We start from the raw sequence: 20,560 nt of genomic DNA, 5'->3' as shown, positions 1-20,560 counted from the left end.
AAGACACAAATAACCATATGTATGTATAATTATAATAAAATGTATACTATATGAAAAGATAATATAACAATATAGTTAATCCATTTTCCCTGCCAACAACCCTCATCTACAAGGAGCTGAATAACACCACAGAAATAAATCAGTGAATAATGCATGCAGGAGGGAATGGAGTCTCTTAGCTTGTCCATCTTACTTTGTATTGGGGAAAGTTAAACTGTTAAATGGTTATCCCAATAAGGGTTATCCCACCCTGTCCTTAGAATCTGTGTGTTTCTTACAAGTGTGGCTACTTATTTTAAAATTTAATATTTGACCTTACTATGCACACTTAAATGCTGTTCAGTTACTTTTTGGTAATAAGATGGCATTATTTATAATTTTGAACTCTTCTATATTATTTAGCATTTAGTATTTATCTGTGAAGTGCTTAAAAATATATGCTGATGTCCTCGGATTCAAAGCCTTGAGCCTGCCAAACAAATGTTACAAAGACTAGGAAAAAAAAAAAAAAAATAGGGGGCGGCCTGTTGTCTCAGTTGGTTAGAGAACAGTGCTCTTAACAACAAGGATGCCGGTTCGATCCCCACATGGGCCACTGTGAGCTGTGCCCTCCACAACTAGATTGAAACAACTACTTGATTTGGAGCTGATGGGTCCTAGAAGAACAGACTTAAATAAATAAAAGTGTAAAACAAAAAAATAGTTCATTCATGAAACTCAAGATACCTGTAGCTCCCATGGCTTATCCTCTATCCCATGTCGAATACAATGATTAAAACATAATTAATTTTTTGTACTTTTTAAGTGTATTTTCATAGTGGAAGCTGGGAATAATGCTAACATTTATTAAGTACCTACTCTTCTGGGTAGGATACTAGATGCTTTCTGTCCTTTCTCTCCTTTAGTCTCAAAACTCTGTGAGATAAGTGGTAATTGCTTCCTATTCAGAAACTCAAGAGTAAGGTTGCTCTGTATATTGGTATTTGAATCAAGATGTTATCAGACTCCAAAATACATGTTTTGCATATTCATGCCACCTGTCAGTAGGTGCTCAATAAATGCCAGAATAAAACCAAGTAATACAATCGCACGATTATTCATTTGAGATTCTTGTTTTAAAAACATGCTTTGGTAACCATTTCTTACATTTGTTACACAGTTCACAGTTTCACAGTGATTTCACTTTTATTATCTGGTTTGGGTTACCATGGCTGTGAGACAAATCACCCTAAAATTTAGTGCTGTAAAACAATTGTTTATTTTGCTTTCAGATTCTGTGGGTTAGCAATTCAGACAGGGCACAGCGGGGTGGCCTGTGTGATCCATGGTATCTCCAACCTCAGCTGAAAGACTGGGGCCTAAAATGTGAAGGCTCTTTACTCCATGTCTAGTAGTTGATGCTGATTGTCAGCTGGGGGCCTCAGTTGCTCTCTACATGGGTCTCTTCATGTTGGCTCTCTAGTCTAAGCCACCTTATAACATGGTGGCTAAGTTCCAAAGTCGAGTGTTCTGAGAGAGACAGAGACATAAAAATACGTGCGAGCACTAGCCAAGCAGAGGCTGTTTCCTTTTTTATGACCTACCCTCAGAAATCACATAATATCCCTTCCTTTACACTCTGTTGGTCAGAACAGTCACAAGCCCCTGCCCAGATTCAAGGGGAGGGAACATAGATTCTGACTCCTCAGGGGAGGACTGCCAGTCACATTGTAAGAAGAATATGTGGGATGATGTGTATGTATCGGTGTGACCATCTTTGGAAAGTAGAAATTATTCTGTGAAATAGATCAAGCAGATCACTTTATTAGTGAAGAAATTACTCAAAGTACTAGTACAGTAGCGTCTTAGGTCCCTCCCACTAGACTGGGATACTTGATCTATTTTGAAGATTATATACACTCCACATTATTACTGAGATAAGGTAAAAGACGCATAATGTATTAAATTACAGTGTTGACTAAAATAAGACCAATGGGATGATCAGCATTTTGGAGGAGTATGCCAGCAATATTTAAAGTTTTTTTGTGTTTTTTGTTTTTTAGGTTTTTTTTGTTTGTTTGTTTGTTTTACATTGGGAAATGCCATTGGGTTTTAATCTGCCTGGTTAGTCTGGAAGAAGGTGGACAAACTACAGTTGGTAGGCCAAATCTAGCCAGCCCTGTTTTTATAAATAAAGTTTAATTAGAACATAGACACCCATTCATTTATTGTTTACAATTACTTTTGTGCTGCAATAGCAGAGGTGAGTAGTTGCAACAGAAATCATATAGCCACCAAAGGCTAACATAATTACTGTCTGGCCTTTTTATATAAAGTTTGCAAACCCTTGGTTTAGGAGATCAACCAATTTCAGTAAAACCAATTTCACTACTTGAGGCTGTAGTTTTGACCAATTCATTTGCTCAACATGCGTGAGAACTCACACAGGGCTGGAAATACAGAGAAACAATCTAATGCTGCCCTGAAAAGTTCACAGTATTGTTGGGGAATCAGACAATCCTAGATTTAGATAGTACAGTGTCATGAGGAGGATTATTTTATAGCTATGCACCAATTTCTCAGGAAAGTACTATGGATAAAGATTGGGATCTGATTTTTTTTTCCCCCGCAGAAAAGTCTTTCTGGAAAACTGATACTAATCAGATTCTTGGAAATACGTAGGCATTAACAAAGTGGGGGAAAAAAGGCTTATATGTAGGAAAAATGTGAACAAATCTATGTTTGAGTAGGAATTTTATACTTCCAGGTACAATAGGAATTCATTATAGCTGAAAATTACAATGGGCTTGGATAAGTAATGAGAAGTAGGACCATCAGTGACCATTTAAGCCACTGAGGCAGGAAAAGATTTGAAAGCTCTTTAAGAGACAGAATTATCAAACTTGTTAATTGTTGTAAGTAGGAATGGTAAAAAGTGTGAAGTCTCGAATGACTGACCTGGGCAACTAGGGTGGTCAGGGAATATGGTATCATTTTACTAAGATACTGAGTACATTGGGGAGGAATAGATTTAAGGAGAAAAGGTAAGTTTCACTGTTGGAGATTTTGAATTTACAATGCCTATGCAACATCTAAATGAGACATCAGGTAGGCTGGCTTTGGAAGCATGACATTCAAGAAAAAGACGGGAGTTTTCAGTAAATCAATATTTGAAGCCATGGAAAAGATGCAATAGTCTATGAAAGTACCTAAAGCAAAGAGAGCCAAAAATAGAAATGGGCAACAACATTTAAGAGATGCATAGAAGAGGAAGGAGAAGGAGACCAAGCCTATGGAAGGAGCATCTGGAACAGAACAGTTTTGAGTGCCTTTGCATTTAGTGGTTTTGGGCAAGTTTAGTCAAGTAATAGGATCAGAAACAGACTAGAGTAACAATTTAGAAGTGATGGAATGTTGGGAGATCAATTAGAACCATAGGGCTTGAATACACTGAAGAATTCATTGCCTTATCCCTGAAATTAAGTCCCTGTGAAGGTGCAAAAGCTAGAACCCAAAGCAGAGGTAGAGAGATTGAGCTAGACAGACGCAGGTATACCGTGTTCACTGAGACATGAGAGAGGAACGGGTGAGGAAAGAGGACTGATACTTTTGAAAGCCTGTTTTTGCCAGTCATTCTGATTGATTACATAAGTCATTTCATTTCATCTTTACTGCAGTCTATTTTATGTAGGAAGTATAGCTCCTTGCTTTATCAGTGAGGAACTTAACACTTAGGGAGGTCATCTTGGCCAATATCACACATATTGTAGGTAAGTGATGGAGCTAGTACCTAAACCCCAAAGTTTTATTTCTGACGTGCTCCTGTTCTCCCCAATTCCAACCCCTTCCAAACCCTTCCCCTGCTCCATGTGAATAAAGTCTGTAAGGTGTGGTGGGGACCTAGATGTTAATGTTACTCCATAGACCCATATAAATAGATGCTAAGTTCTAAAAATGAAACGGGAATTTGTTTTTCTTCTAAGGAAATTCTTTTTTTAAAAACTTGTTCAATAAAAGATGTATGTAATATACATATCTAAAGAAATAATATATTCTTTTTGTTAATCCATATTCTAGCTAAACTGAAAGATGATACAGTTTTAAGAAAAAAATGTATGGGGGAGGTGGGAAGAACCAAAGACTCATTCATATAAGCTTATAGAGTAATTTATCTCCAGTGTGTTAGACTTTGACACCCCTGGTTTCTCCTGTTTTGGAAGCTTTATAATGTTTTATTTCTCATCTTTTATTTTCAGGTGTCTGTGTTTGGAGCAGAGTTTTCATCCGAGGCTTGCAGAGAGTTAGGCTTCTCCAGCAACTTGCTCTGCAACTCCTGCGATCTTCTTGGACAGTTCAGCCTGCTGCAGCTGGATCCAGACTGTAGAGGATGCTGTCAGGAAGAGGCACAATTTGAAACCAAAAAGGTGTTGTTTTCTAGTATCTCTCTTCCATTAGATGGTTTAGTTGAGATAAGATAAAATAGCAAATTGCTTAATCAGCTTAAATAAAAAGAAGTCTCTAGCTTTTACATTTTGTAGTTTTAGAAACTAAACTGATTTCTTGCATGGCCCCTTAGATCAGTCAAAGCAAATAGGCAGGAAAAGGACTGTTACCTACCAGGATCCCGTTTTACCATGTTTCTGCAGAGGGTGAGCAGAATTATTCTAGCATGCTTGGATCCTAAAGCTCTTCAGTCTTCCTAAATTATGGCCACATAAAGTCAAAGAAAAATTCATTTTTAATCATTTGTAATAACCCAGTCTTGTAATGAAATTTGGGATAAAAGTAAAGCACTTATTACCTGGTACATAATTATAGACATAAATTATAACTTTTAATCTGGTTAACCAAGAATATGGTCTTTTAATTTACACACCTGTTACTAATATTTCCAGGCACCTAACCTGACCTTTAACACCTGAAAAAGCCAACGTGAAATACTGTGTTTCCCCGAAAATAAGACCGGGTCTTATATTAACTTTTGCTCCAAAAGACACATTAGGGCTTATGTTCAGGGGATGTCATCCTGAAAAATCATGCCAGAGCTTACTTTCTGGTTAGGTCTTATTTTTGGGGAAACATAGTAGCTCTAACTGTTCAATAAAATCTGCTATGTTTTGACCCACTGTTCAAATTAATTTAAACTTGCTTAATTTTTAATTTTTTTCTTTAAATCTTTAAAGCCTTTAGACTTCTTTAAATTATAAAGTAGCTGGAAAAAAATCATTTACATTATCCAAATAAAATTAAATTAGTGAGATTTCTGTATTTCGGTTGAGAAATAAATGGTAGCATCTCTTTGTTATGTTTCCTTTTAATATTCTTTCACTTGTAAATACTGAATTCTATTTGATGTGTTATGGTTTGTAAAATTTTCAAACAGTAATGTATCTTCTGATTATTGGGTACTAGAAGTTTATTTTTAACACTGAGCACAGTTTTACAGTTCTAAAAGAAAAACAAGCAGACAAGCTTTGAAAATGTTAGTATTCAACCAAAATTTAATACTTGATTTCTCAGTTGTGAGCCTGAAATTCCCAGTGTCCCAAAATTGACTTTCAAGTCGTCTGCTTTGCATTTTCTCTGTTCACACATACCAATAATATACTTTAATGTTTGAAAGATTTCCATACATGAAAGTTAATCTTTTCTGCCTATAATGAAATCTAAATTTTTAAAACTTGATTTTAAATAGATTTAAGATATAAGACTTTACTAGTTTTAAGTAGGACCCTTCCCCTTTGTTTCTGGGGGGGTTATTTTTGTTTATTTGTTTGTTGATGAGATATTCACATATGATAAATTGCTGAAGAAATCTGTATGAGTCATCCTCTCATCTTTAAACTAGTATTCTCTGGTCTGTACCTGCACTACTTGACCAACAATTATTACTTCCCAAGACACGAAATTTCAAGGATGAAATAACAAGGGGTGTTTTATAATAAACAGTCTTTATCACACACCTTCCCTTATAATTAAGGGCCAGTTGAGGGGTTCTACCTTTTGAGTGAAGTCGAATGTGCCTAAACTGTAAACTAAGGATATATGAAAGCTATTTTTACTTATTGCCCTTACTCAGTAATCCTTCATAATATATCAGTTTGATGGTATAGTATTAATGGTAACTTGGATCATACACTTTTCAAATAATTATATTGCTGTTCAATTTTCATTATTAAATGAGCTGTGTTTGGTATCTTGACACCTTTCAGCAGTTACAGCTCAGCAATGACGGTTAGGTAGGTAAGTAGTCTGCCAGTTAATATATGCCTAACTAGTTACAAGCTGGAATAATTATTTTATCTAAGTACAGGGGAGCCTGTATCCCAATGCACCTTCTATGCTATATCCATTGTTTTTTTTCCTTTACTCCTAGCCCCTAATCTCTAAGATGTACTTACTTCTCATTAAGCATTTACTAGCACACTGTTACACAAAATCAATGAATGGTTTTCCTTAATAAGCCTGGTGGAACCAAAGCAACAAAAACACTTAGAAATAGTACTGGAAATAGAAAAGTCTGGCATGATGGACAAGCCTCCCCTTAGATGCAGACCACATCCAAGTATAGAAGTATGCCGGTACTGCTATCTGGATTACTGCTACGTGATCATAGGAAGCAACAGTATATACAATGTATTTTTCTATCTCACTCAACTCTGGCTAAAGGCTTAATTTTGAAATTACAGTTTAATTTAGTCCTAGTTTAACAGAAGTAAAAATCTGCAGTCTATATAGGCTAGTGCCTTAAATAAAAGACATTAAAAATACTTAAACATGGCCGTGTGTATAAATCATTATGAATATAAATTCTTTAGAAGAAAAAAAATTGTAGTTTATATACAGGAATGTTTTAGCAATTTATATATAATAAAGAAATGTTATCAGAACACTCATTTTGGTCCTTGCTTAGTTGTATGCTTTAGGGGTCTGTCAGGGACGAGGCTAATCATTTTTAGGAATGCTTTCTTATTTAGCAGGCTGAATTTAGCCTTTAATAGCCAGAAACATAAAATTTGCTTTAAAAAACAAATTCACAATAAAAGCTAAACAGGCTTTGAAATCCTTTATCATTCTCCAAATAGATATTCCTTTATTCTTTTTATTTGCTCTTGTTTTCCCCACGTTTTGATCATGAAGGACCTACTAAGCATCACAAATACTAGCTATGATGAGATTTTTTTGGTAAACTATTTTACTACTGTTCCCACTAGTTTTGCTCATAGCTGTGTACCTAAGTACAGTTTACAAACATCAAGAAGGTTGTTGGCTTAATTGTGAAGAGCATATTTATTTGTAGCTTAAAGGAAAAACAAACTAAGAAACAAAATATTTAAATCCTGGTGCTATTTTTATATGGGTAGTATTACTAAGTAGCATAGTGACTTTGGCTTAAACAATAGAATCTTAAAATGGAAGGGGAGGGACCATTCTTTCACTACTGACTTGCTTTTTCCTTATGGTGGGAAACATAGTAACTGCCAGTTCCTGAGTGATGTATTTTATAGCTTTTCCGGTGAGAAAAGGACTAATTCTTCCTCATTCGCATTTTTTGAAATATTTTAGACAAGGATTGTTACTAGCTCAAGTTGAGTCACTAACCAGTTACTAGCTAGGATTATGCAATAATGTAAGAACCATTAGCTGCCATAGTAGTTATGTGGAATGTTTCATCAGGGAGCAGACAGAGGAAGCAGTTCTAAGGTAAAGAGCGGCTTAGGTACTAGGTAAGCAATGCCATAGGTATCTGTTGGGCTTTTTTCCTCAGTTACTGGAGTAAACCACTTCTACTTGAGCTGTTTTTAAAGATTTAGCTCAAGTGTCCCCTCTTCTGGTAAGTCTTCCCTAATTTCCCCACCCTTACCCACAATCACTACTACTCCCAAGTTATATTAGCTACACCTCTGTATTCCCAAAACACTTGAGGATACCTTGATTTGCACATACCTCCATTATTTTGCATCTGTTGTTTTGTTTCTTTTTCTCCCAATAAATTATGCTCTTTGAAGTCTAGGACTGTTTTTGGTTTCTGAATCCCCAGCCTTTAGCATACAATATTTCATAAGCTTTTGTCCTTGAATAAGGCTGTTTATGTTAAGTACAAGTTAGAAAAGGTGATTTAAAAAAATATATGTTGAAAATATACTAGAACTCCATAGATGCTTGTTAAGTACCTTTTTCATTTCACTTATATACCCTGAATGTAAAAAGAAAATTTGTCTCCATGTTGGCAGTTATCCATTAGTAATACTTTGGTTATAATTGTTTATCTAGCTATAAGTCTAGATATCTCATTTCTATATATTATTTGTAAGGCTATCATAAGCACTCCAAATCTATCTGAAAAAAAGATATGTTAATTATTTAGCACAAATTTTTGATGATTCCAGTCTGACCACTAACCTTAATAGATATTTTCTCAAAGAGTATGTGACCATCAGGTTCAAAAGTTCCCTGGGATTTTCCTGAAGATAAATATAAATCAAATACTTTTTTTTTCTGCTAAAAATTTTTTAACTTCTATTTTCTAAGATATATAAGATTAAATGTAGTATTTCAGTAGGTAGGTTGTTCTTCCCATATTTTTGTAATCTTTCCAGTTCTGTGAATTTGAACTTGATTATGGCAGCTAGATGCTTTTTTCCTGTCTCATTCATTTAAGGTTTTCATAACTTAATAAGAATGATTTCAGCTTCTTCCAGACATTGTAGAACTTTTGTATTTCTCCTTAATTACTTGCCCCTATTTCCTTGGCTAGTACCTGTTCTTTTTAAGATCTTGGTTCACTAAGATCCTTGGAGTCCCAGTGTTGCTTTTTTTTTTCTTCTTCTTTACAAATACTTTTATTTAATTGATTTTTAGTACTTCTTATTCTTACGTGTTTATATCTACTTTATCTCTGAATTGCTATTCGAAGGTTTGGCTAGTTCCCAAACCAGAGCACCTTCTGGGAGAAAAGATTGCACTTAGCTGAATTACTCATACAGCAATAAGCAAATTATTTCAACTTAATTTACTGTTCATTCAGTCTTGATTATATGGGGAGGGAGTTTAGAGGGTAAGAGCATAGGCTCTAGAAGCAAACTATTTACGTTCAGATCTTCTGCTAGTCAGTTGATGATCTTAGACAAATTATTTGATCACTCTGTGCCAGTTCATTCATTTACAAATTGGGGATAATAATAGTTGCTATCTCATAGGGTTGTTATGAGGATTAAATGAGTTAATAGATTATATTTTTAATCTAATACTTGATAACAGATTTTGAAAGTATAAGAAGTTTTTTAGAAGAGAGAAGCTTAAAAGGGACTTTAAAAACCTACAGGTTGAGAAGAAATTTCTGTTATTTGAATTTTGCAACATCTTGGTCTCATTCACAGAATACCTAGGCTTCAAATCACCAAATTATACCATTACTGGTTCTGTAAAATAGCTCAATAATTCAGGTATTTGATGAAGAGTTGTTTTTTTTCCATTTCAAAATCTACTTTTTAGATAATACTAAAACAAAGTTTTTAAATATTTATCTTCAATCTTTATTATAATTCACAAGATTTGAATAAATGGACCTGAGTACCAAGTGCATAAAATAATTTTAAGAATATAGTTACATTCCCTCCACTTCTCACTCCATTACCTGGTTGGAATTAAGACTAATGTTAACTGACCAGCTTTGTATAATAGCATTCCCACTTTCTAAATGTATAATACTCAGCCTTCACATTTACATACACGCCAAGCAAGCCAAAGAGAGTACAAAGATAATACTAAAATATGTATAGATCAGTGGAAGTTTTATCCCCTTCTCTTTTTATAAGAGTTTTCGAAAGAGTTGAATTTTCTTCTCAACTTCATTGCTTACTAGCTTTGTGACTTCGAGCTAGCAAATTATTGGGTGACCTTCAGTTTTGTTGTAGTAATTTACACTGTCTCACCTTTGAGTGTTTCTTTTACCTTGGTTATGTGCTGAAGTTTTTTACCTACCTGAAGATTATGTATTTAATCTTCACAACAACTCTGTAATGTAAATACTATTATTCCTATTTAACAGAAAAGGAAAGGAGGATATAATTTGCCCAAAGTTACACAGCAATTAAGTGCTACAACCAGGCTTCATCTCAGGTCCATTTGACTTCAGAGCCCCAAGTTTTCTAACCTCTACACTATTTTGCCTCTCATCTTGAAAATGTTAATAGTAATACCTACTTCACAGAGTTACTATGAGAAAATGAATGAGTTAAGTATAAAACACCAGACTGGCTTTCTGAAAGTACGTTTAGTTAGCATTTATACTTAACAATTTCAATAACACAGTACCATCACTAGTTTTCATTTAATATTATCAAATCTTTATTCCTAAGTTTACCACAGACATTAATGTCTCCCATTACTTGGTGTGTTTCAAGAATATACTAACAAATTTGGCTTTAAGTCCCAACCAAACAAACATTTCAAATAAGTCATGTAACTTTTCTTAATTCTGACCAAAAAAAAATCAAAACATTCAGTTATTTTCAGTTTACTTGGAAATGTTGTAGCCAGTTTCAGAGTAATTTAGAAGTCAGCTTAAACAGCATTATTCAAGACATGGGCAGGTTTTAAGCGTTAGCCTATCAGAATGCTCCTGTTGTGGAAACGATAAAAGGATGGAATAGAGGATAAGCTAACTATGAGTGAAATTGTAACCACTAAAGAAATTTCAGTTACTTAAAATAGCTTCACTCTTTTGTACAGTCTGTAGCATCAATTCATGAACTGATTATCTTCAAAGGAAACAAAATATAAATGTCTTCAACATATTATTCTAATTGCAACATAAAAACTTTCACACAGACGCTTTTTTTAAAGATCTAAATGTTTGGCAACAATTCAAATTCACTGTAAGAATCACTAAGACTCCTGAGTAGCAACAATATTAAATAATGACACAAATATTTACTTACTAATAGCCACTAGCATTCATTAAGTTCTTATTATATGAAGGTGCTCTTCTAAGCACTTTATATGAATTAATTTATATAACCCTTGTAACAACTCTATCAGGTAAGTACCATTATTATTCCTATTTCATAGTTGAGTCTGAGGAATAGAGATCTTGCCTAAAGTCATACAGCTAATAACTGGCTATAAATATATGTATCCTATATTTGTGTACTGAAGGTTTTAAAATTTATTTTGTGTAGTTATTTCATTGAACTGAAAATATTTACTTTTTTTATGTTTTCTGAATGTGGCATTTCATCTGGCTTTAATATGAAGAATAAATGTAGTCAATTTTTTAATGTATTTACAAATTAAGTCCAGCTTCTATCAAGCATATTCAAACATTCTGTCACATTTGCATATTCTAATATTTAGAAAGGAAATAAACCTTTAAAGTAATTCATTATCCTCAGGCTGTCTTACAACTACATTTCCTACCTCAGAGTCAAAATAAACTTCCCATTTGTACACAAAATATATCTTCTTGGTATTGGCATTGAGAATGCTAAAATAAGACAGTCACTGTCCTTGAAGAGTAGAAGAAATAAGACGTGCAAATTGGACTGCTAGAATGTATTTGGCAGGCTATTCCATTGAGCTAAAACATAATGTCCAGTGTTATGAAGGTAAACACTAAAAGAATGAGAAATAAAGGAAGGAGAAGGGAATCTCTTAAAGTTGTTATGTTGAGAACTATAGATATAACCATGTTAATCATTATGGAAGTGACCAATTGAAGAACTGAAAATAAACAATTTAAAAGTTACTGAGTGGTGGGTGGGAAGCAGAGGAAAATTTTCACTTATTTTATACCCTCCTGTACTGCTTCTTTTTTATCAGTATTTCCAGATACATTGATTTCTTTAAAGAATTCAGTGAGATGTGAGCTGTAAACAAAAAATATGCATGTGCGATGAAAGCAAGAGAAGGAAGGGCATAACCGTTTTACAGGTCAGGTAAATATCACCATCTGCTTATATAGAAATTGATACCTATGATAAGTTGGAAAATAATTACTAAAAGATCATCTCTTGCAGAAGAAAAAGTTAATGAAAAGACACAGAGTCATGAGAAAGATGGCCATCTAAGATAAATCAGATAGTTTGGTTATGATGAAAGATAATGATTAAGTAAGTAAGGCCTGTTTGCCTTGCTTGAAAAGAAGTTTGGATTCTGTCCTATAGGCAGCGGACAAAACTAAAGAATTTTAAGTAATGAACTGGCGTCAGATTTGTAATTTAATAACTTTTGTTGTTGTTATAAACGATATTTGATAGGGCAAAGGGGAATATTTTTGCCAGAAAAATACCTTATATAGCAAGATACAGGGCTGAAGCCAACACATTGATATAAAAATGGAGAAGGAACAGAGCTGAAAAAGATTTAGTCAATAAAAATTACGGGATTTATTGCCTTAACTGGATTGGAGGCGGAAGGCATCAGTTAGGGTGCTTCCCAGTGTTCTTACTTGAGAAACTGGTCACCCCAACACAAGAAGGCTGCAGTAGACTTCAACTAGTTACAAGGTGGCCCTTTAAGGCAATGGTGTGGATAGGAGAAGGGACAGAAACTTTCAATAACCCATTAGTGACAAACTGCCTTTTCAGTTTTCTTTTTGGAGAAACAAGTGTCAATAGTTTTAATTTAGAAGGCCATGAATTTTATCTGGATACCATAATGAATATTAAAATTGATAGTTTCCTTGTCAAACAGTGGGCAAAAAATAAAATGTGTAATGGCCTAGATTCTTTTGTTCATTTTTTAATTTTTCTGCTCTTAAGTTAGTATAATATTTAAACTTTTGGATTATTATTAGCTTATTTTTGTACCTGGTATTAAAATATATAAGTGATTACTTTCTGTAGATTGAGAGAAACTATAAATTGTGCCCACTGTTTTGTTTTTATCTATAACCTTTCTTAAAGGTATTTGTAACCTTTCTTAAAGATTATCATAATTGCCCCTCTTTTTATGACAAACAGTGATTTTCTTTATGGAGTGGAAATAACAACAGGAACACAAGGAAAAGAGTTTTCTTTTGAAAAGCAGCTTTTGCTGCCGTATGTAGCACCATCATGTTGAGTTTCTGAGGCTGTTGAATGTTTGGATGTTGAACCATATTTTGTCTGGATCTCAGTTTTTCAAATTAACAGGAAATAGGTTGTATTTCTCAAACATTTAGGAGCAAAAAGACATTGAATTTTTTGTTTGCCATTTTCTAAAATATTTTTATTATTAGTGAGGGGTTTAGTTGGTTTTATTCAAAAACTGCTTACTGTGATTTTTAAGCTTAACCTCATTTTTACCAATTCTTTGGAAACTTTGACCTCAGGAAATAGAATGATGATGTGTCAAGCTAATGTCTTTTCATTGTGTGTTTCCTAAATATCAGTCGAATTAAATGCATTGTTCCCAGGTGATAACCCTTGCAGCTGAGTATGTATGGAGGTCTGTCCATATCTGTGGCTGTATTTTTTTTCTAAGTGAAAATTTAATCAGTCTTATCTCTTGTTGATGAAATTCTCATTGTTGTAGGTGCATATATAAATTCTGTTCCTCATCACAGTACTGAAAGAAACCTTGTTCTTTTCCTCAGATTTCAGAGTTGGAGTGTTCTAATTTAGAATGTGGTGATGTCAAAGAAAGTTTTTTTGTTTTATTTTTGTACATTTTCATTGAGCTTTTTAGTGGAGCAGTGATTGTATCTTTATGGAAAGATTCCTGCAGTGTATTCTTACCTTCATTAGAACCTAGTTTAAATTAAGGTAGATATTACCTTGCTTGTTTTGTAACTTTCTCAATCTTAAGGCAGAAACTAAAGACAGAAAAAGGAATAGAACTTCAATAGCATAGTAGAATAAGTTTAAACTTAAGGAGCTTTCTTAGGCATAGAGATGTATTCCTTTGTATTTTTTCAGAGTTCAATAGAAAACACCTAAAATGAGTAGTGTAATCTCAGGGGTATAATATTAGAGGATCATATTTTCCAGCTTGTTTTTCTAATATTATAAAACTTAATTTATTTCCCTAATCCTCCATGTCCATTCATTGCTCCTATGCAAGAATGCCATCAGCCAGTGTGTATTGAAGTATCAGCACATAAACCATGTGCCTTATACATCTGCTGCTTCAGCGACTTAAAGTGAAATCTTAACAAAAGCTTACTACCAGATCACAAAAAATTGAGTATCCTAATTATTTGTCCATGTGTAATTGTAGCTTATTGTTTGTAGTGCACCAGACATTTTTTTAAGAAATCAGAAAATATGGGAATGATTTGATGATGAATAATGAATTAAAACTTAAACCACCAGCAGATCACTAACCATATGGTTTTGGCTGAAAACATTTCCCTATGAATTAACTGGCCAGATTTTGCTAAAAATAGCTTCTGCATTTTTGAAAGGAGTAAAGTTGATTTTTAGAAGTTACACTGGATGCAATTAATGTTTGGAAGAGTGGCTCGCATATTTGAGTGTATCAATTATTTTTCATTTAAGATCTCTAAATAACATAATACTCAGCTTTCATCATATTATATTCATACTTCCTTTTTTTTGGGTTTAAGGAGGGCACAGCTCACAGGGGCCCATATGGGGATCAAACCGGCAACTTTGGTATTATCAGCACCACGCCCTAACCAACTGAGCTAACTGGCCAGCCATACTTCCTTAGTTTTTAATTCCTACATTTTATTTGAGGGTAAGCCTTCAGTAGACCTATAAAATAGTTCCTCCTCAGGGCTGAGTTCTGTTCAGCAGTTAAAATTTTACCTTTATTTCACCTAACGTTAGAGCATTTTCTTCACATTGCTACTAATATTCAAAGTTTTTCCAGTTTTTTTCTAACCGTACTACTGAATTTAATACTAAAGTTTTGCATTTAAATAAAAGAGGATTTCTAAAATAAGAATGTATGGCTGCAAGCAAAACTTCATAAGGGAAGACAAACGATATTGCAGCATTTGTCTTGCTGTAATCAAGCCTCATGTGGCTTACCTTTTAGAATTAATTTGGTTAGTCTGTTGAGCAAAAGCCTACTGTTAGATTGTTTTGTAATTTTTGCCTCATTAACAGTTGAGTATAGTCCAAGGCAGTAATTCTGTTCTCATCCCTGGCTGCTCATTATAGTCACTTGGGTGGCTTTAAAAGTAGTAATAATAATTAAAATACTGATGCTTGGATTTCACCCCCAAATACACTAATTTAGTTGGACTGGGGTAAGTTCCAGGGATCAGTAATTTTCAGAATCTTTCCAGGTAATTCAAGTGTACAGTCAAGGTTGAAAATGCTGCTGTAAGGTAATTTGAATTTGAAAGCTTGAGAAATTTTTGGAGTGGCCATTCTAATCACAGAGGAACAGTGAGTGATAGCCCTGAATAGCCCCAGAACAGAAAGCTCCATTAACTATGAAAATGGGTTTCAAATACACAACTTAAACTTAGCCAGTAGTGTGAAAGCAAGTATAATCATAATAGCTGTTGTTACTTACTGAACATCTAAAGAATACAGGTTTTTTGCCTTGTGGTGGTGGTGTTAACTCCTTCTCGCAACTCTGCATCGCAGAGAATATCTCTTTTGTTCCAACAGGAAAGTGAAGCTCACAGAGAGTGACTTACCCAAGGGGACAGACTGCTTGTAAATGGCAGAGCCATAATTGGACCACATACAGATTTGATTGTACAATGAGATCTTTTCACTGTGCTATTAAAGGATAAACTGAGGCATATTACAATCTGTAGCAATTTGAGCAAAAAGCAGTTAAAATCCAGCAGCGTCAAATGGAAATGGTTAGGGGGTGCTCCACCAACAAGAGTTTGGGGCAAGACTTTTATAGAGTAGATGCAGAAGCAAAGCAAGGAAATAATTTGGGCTATAGCTTAAACAGTTGTCTTATTTGGGAAATCTTAATTGGCTGTTTCAGATTTGTTGTCTCTAGGTTTTTAACTCTTAGGTTGTCCTTAGATCTCTTAACTCTGAGGCATTTACAGGCTTAGGTTTTGGTTTGCTTACATAGGCTGCTGATGTCTTAGAACAAACCCAGTCTAATGGCCTCCTTGTTTAATTTAACAATATCATGCGGTATGAAAAGTTGATATTCAGTTTGACTTAGTTTATTTCAAGGATTTCTTACTGTCATGTTTCTTTAGAGCCATGGATATTGTCACCAACAAAAATATATTAAGTGCTCAGTGTTGGAAAGTTGTAGAATATTTCTGACTTGGACCAGGTTTAGATTTGTGGTGCTGGTGTGATGGTGATAGTAAATATTAACACATGCAAAACTTTTTTTAAAGTTCAAGAAATTTACATAACCTAACAAGTGTTGCCTTTATTCACTGTTATGAATTAACTTATTTTGGAATTTAGCTATCTGGTGAGAAACAGCATAGACCATTTTTTGTCTTGCTGTTAATCTGAACTGTTTTGTAGCAACACAGACTTTAATTACAGCAGAGTTAGTTCCACAAAATAAAGACTTTCGGCCTTTTTCTATACATAAAAACCTCATTAGAAGCCCTTACTAAAATTTTATAACAAGAGATTGGTCATATGGGTATCATTATATTCCAACAGCAATTTATCAGGAAGTCTTTCTATAATGAAAGGAGTGTATTGTCCCAAAAACTTAAGAAAAATATATGAAATGTACAGAATCTAAAATTGAGATTCATACAAATAAATTTTTATAATACTTACAATATATTTAAATTGCAAAAAAATAGCTAACTGCAAAGCAGAAATTTATTTTAAGAATAATAAATAAAAATCACTTATTTTTAAATGAGAGAAATAAGTATATGTAAAAATCCTGTTACAAATAAGGTAAATTAGTTGTAGAGCTAAAGTAGTTAAATATTTCTACATTCTACCCAGAGGACCCTCTCAAAATTTTAGGAAAACCTGGCAATTGTAAGTAGTGTGCAGTTAGGTATGGACTTGAAGGGAAAAAATGTAATTTTGTGCATCATTTTTGTACTTTTCTAGAAGTGTCTGTGTGTTTCTATTTAAATTATTTGAACTCAGATAATACAATCCTAATGGAATAATGACCTGTAATCCTAGCGTTAGATTGTCTATACAAATAAGGCTTCTCTAACGCATATAGAAAAGAGGCCTACCAACTTGCTATAAAAAATATAAGCTTGCTATATAAAAGTTACATAACTTGCTTCTTTGATTTCTCTTCTACTGGTATTTTTCCACAAATGTTTGAAGGTCAGAGTTTTTGTATGTGAGTGATATTACTTTAAAAGGTAAAAATGCTAAGGGTGAAAGTCAAGAAATTGGAAGTTTTAACCTTTTTGAATCCTTTCATACTTTATGCCCTTGAGAATTTCTATTATAAGTAGCATATATTTCCTTGTGTACAATGAATTTGTGTGCTGCCAAAGATGTTTATGATTACCTTATAAATAGGCACTGAAAATTTAGCACAATTTATAGGTATTTATTTACCATGAAAAACAAATGTTTTTCTATGAACACTGCAGATTCATAATAAAATGCCAACTAGCATCACAAATTAATGCTTTTAGAATTTGACTTTAATCATTTTGTGCAGCTTTGAGTTACATTTACTTTTTGTTCACTCCAGACTGGAACTCAACACAGTCTGCTCTACAAAGTATGTCAAAGGAACTTGAAATATTGTGAAAGTTACATGATGAGAAAAGAAATGTCTAATTCTGCTAAATGAATAATTCTCTCCATTCAGCACACATACATTGAGCAGCTTTGTGTCCAGTTCTGGGCGGGATTATGATAAATAAGACATTTCCTGTCCACAGTGAAATTATAGACTATTTATAGTACATTATGATAGGAACAGAATTCTGTGGAAAGTCCCTCACTGAGGCAATGAGACCGACAAAAGTTTTCCTGGAGAAGGTCACATTTGAGCTGCGTATTCATTAAAGAATATATTTCTAATATTTTTAATTCATTAGTTGGTGTTCTGTGGTGCAGAGAAGTACTTTCCATGAATGGGTTACAAGTATGCTGGGATACTGAGTCCTTCGGTCCTTGAGAAAACCAAGGGGGAGCGGAGTGAGCAGAGGCCACCAGTTAGTTATAAACAGCCTCCTCTTTTTATCCTAGTGATCTGTACGGTCATTACCATTTTCCACACGTGATGATAGGAAGAATATTGGGAAATAGTGGTATAGAGAAATACCACCATATAAGGTAATGGAATCTCCACTTAGAGTTCCCAAAGGATCGCCACTTGCAAATAAAAGATAAATCTAATAACCAAATTTTAATATGGCCTTTTTTCTTCTTAATTCTGGTAAAATATACATACAGTTCAGTGACATTAAGTACATTCACATTATTGTGCAGTATCATCACCATCTGTCTCCTGTACTGTGTCATCTTTTCAAACTGAAACTCCATACTCATTAAACAATAATTCCCCTGTTCTTCCCTCCTCCAGCCCCTGGCAACTACCACTCTACTTTCTGTCTCTGAATTTGACTACTAAGTACCTCATAGAAGTGGAATCACCAATATAGTATTATCTTATTGTAACTGCCTTATTTTACTTAGCTTAATATCTTGAGGATTCATCCATGTTACAGCATGTGTCATAATTTCCCTTTTAAGGCTAAATACTATTTTATTATGTATATACGACGTTTTGTTTACATGTCCATCTGTCAGTAGACACTTGGATTGGCTTCACCTTTTGGCTATTGTGAATAATAATTAGTTTACAAATTTCTGTTCACATCCCAACTTTCAGTTCTTTTGTGCATATACCTAGAAGTACGATTGCTGAATCCTATAATTCTATTTTTAATCTTTTAAGGAACCACTATTCTATTTTTCATAGCACCACTTTACATTCCCAACAGCCATTTACAAGGGTTCCAAATTCCCCACATCCTCACCACCACTTGCTGTTTACTGCTTTTTTGATAATAGTCATCCTAACGAGCGTGAAGTGGTATCTCATTATGGTTTTAATCTGCATTTCCCTAATGATTAGTGATGTTGAGCATCTTTTTATGAGCTTATTGGCAATAAGGGCTGATATTTTTAGAGATTTGGGGGGGCGGGATGTGTCTCACCAAGATTAACCAAATCTTATTCACAAACAATTTATTTTATAGACTTAGGTCAGCCTAATCTTAAATTTTCACTATTGCAAAGAATCTTAGAGGTTATCAGAGTTCTTACTCTGAAATCCATCAGTAGTTCCAGAGAGTCCATGAATAACCTGAATTGAAGCAAAATTCCATCAGATTCTCAAAAATATCTTTGACCCTTAAAAACTTGAGAACCATTGATACAACCCAGAATCACTAAAATGTTAAAAAATAGCTTTTGGATTAGTGAAATTATGGTGATTTTTAAATTTCTACTTTGTGCTTTTCTGTATTTTCCAAAGTATCGAAAATAATCATGCATAGTACCTGTGATTTTTATGCCATTTTGGAACTTTAAAAGTAAAATCCATCTTTAGCTCTTAGACCTACAATTAAAAAACAAGTCTAAAAGCTAAGAAATACAGTGGATATAGTGTGTTCTTACCATTGTCTGCCTTCTCTTAGAGTCACAGCATTCCCAAGTCACTACAAAAAGAATGGGCAGGCTATACAGCTGTGGAAAAAAGAAAAAAAAGATGTTTACCAATGAATACATTTCAACTGAATTAATTGTAATAAAGTACTGAGTTTAAGTTTTTTGTAATAAGCTTTTACTATAAAGAGAATGTGATGTGCAGGTTTTATAGCTAGAAAAGCAATATTTACCACTGAATTCGTTTCATCTGGAATTCACTAAGGGAAAATAGTTGATTTAAGTTGTTTATAATGAAGTTTTACTGGTTTTCCCATAATATCTTTACATAGTACATACCATAATTACTTTTTAAAGGTATTGGGAGTTTTGTTTTAAAACAATGATTACTTAATTTTAAAAGCAACTCTAAAGAATTCTCATTAAGTATCTGTGTTGGATAGATGGATACACAACTGTTCGACTTGGCATCCTAAAAAACTGTAGGAAATCCTTAAGATTATGTGAAGAACTTTCTAGGACATCTTACCTATTCGAATTCATTGTCAGGTCTCCATATCTTCTTCAAACTTTTTGGCTAAGTTTAACTATACTCCAGGTAGGGCTTAACCTCCTCTACCATTTAATATTCTTTGGCCTCCATTTCCTTCTTTGTTGGACTGGAACTAGATAGTCCTAGTCGATGCTGACATTTGTTCAATCTAAATATCTGTTCAAAGAATATCTGTATTGTTTATGCTGTGAAGTTTTATATTTTATAACTACATTTTTTAATTTATACCAGTTTTTTAAAATCCTGATTTTCCCTTTGTAGCTGTATGCAGGAGCTATTCTTGAAGTCTGTGGATGAAAATTGGGAAGGTTCCCTCAAGTCCAAGGTAAAATTAACTCTAATAAATTCTCAGTTTAATAATTTAAAATCAGCATTTTATAAGAATAATTTTATTAAATATTAACACAAGTAAGAATTTTTAGGATTATACTTCCTCTACAGCATGTGAATTTTTTCCACATTTGTTTTCATGGCAGTGGAATTTTATAGTAATTGTTGAATAGTAGGTTGCTTTAAGAAA

At 33.8% G+C, this 20,560-nt stretch overlaps 1 protein-coding gene across 1 annotated transcript in view; it reads left to right on the top strand.

Moving 5' to 3' along the window:
* SELENOF (selenoprotein F) overlaps window positions 1–20,560 on the top strand; it is a 33,930-nt gene that overhangs the window by 4,459 nt on the left and 8,911 nt on the right. Inside the window, exons 2-3 of the mRNA XM_019751769.3 lie at window positions 4,236–4,403; window positions 20,302–20,365. Of these exons, the coding sequence (XP_019607328.1) occupies window positions 4,236–4,403; window positions 20,302–20,365 (232 nt within the window). The remainder of the gene's footprint in view (window positions 1–4,235; window positions 4,404–20,301; window positions 20,366–20,560) is intronic.

Source organism: Rhinolophus sinicus, chromosome 14 (assembly GCF_057876585.1).
Source record: "Rhinolophus sinicus isolate RSI-liver-muscle chromosome 14, RSI-T2T, whole genome shotgun sequence".
Lineage (NCBI taxonomy): Eukaryota > Metazoa > Chordata > Mammalia > Chiroptera > Rhinolophidae > Rhinolophus > Rhinolophus sinicus.
The sequence above is the reverse complement of the archived record's forward strand: the minus strand, read 5'-3'. Positions and strand labels throughout refer to the sequence as shown.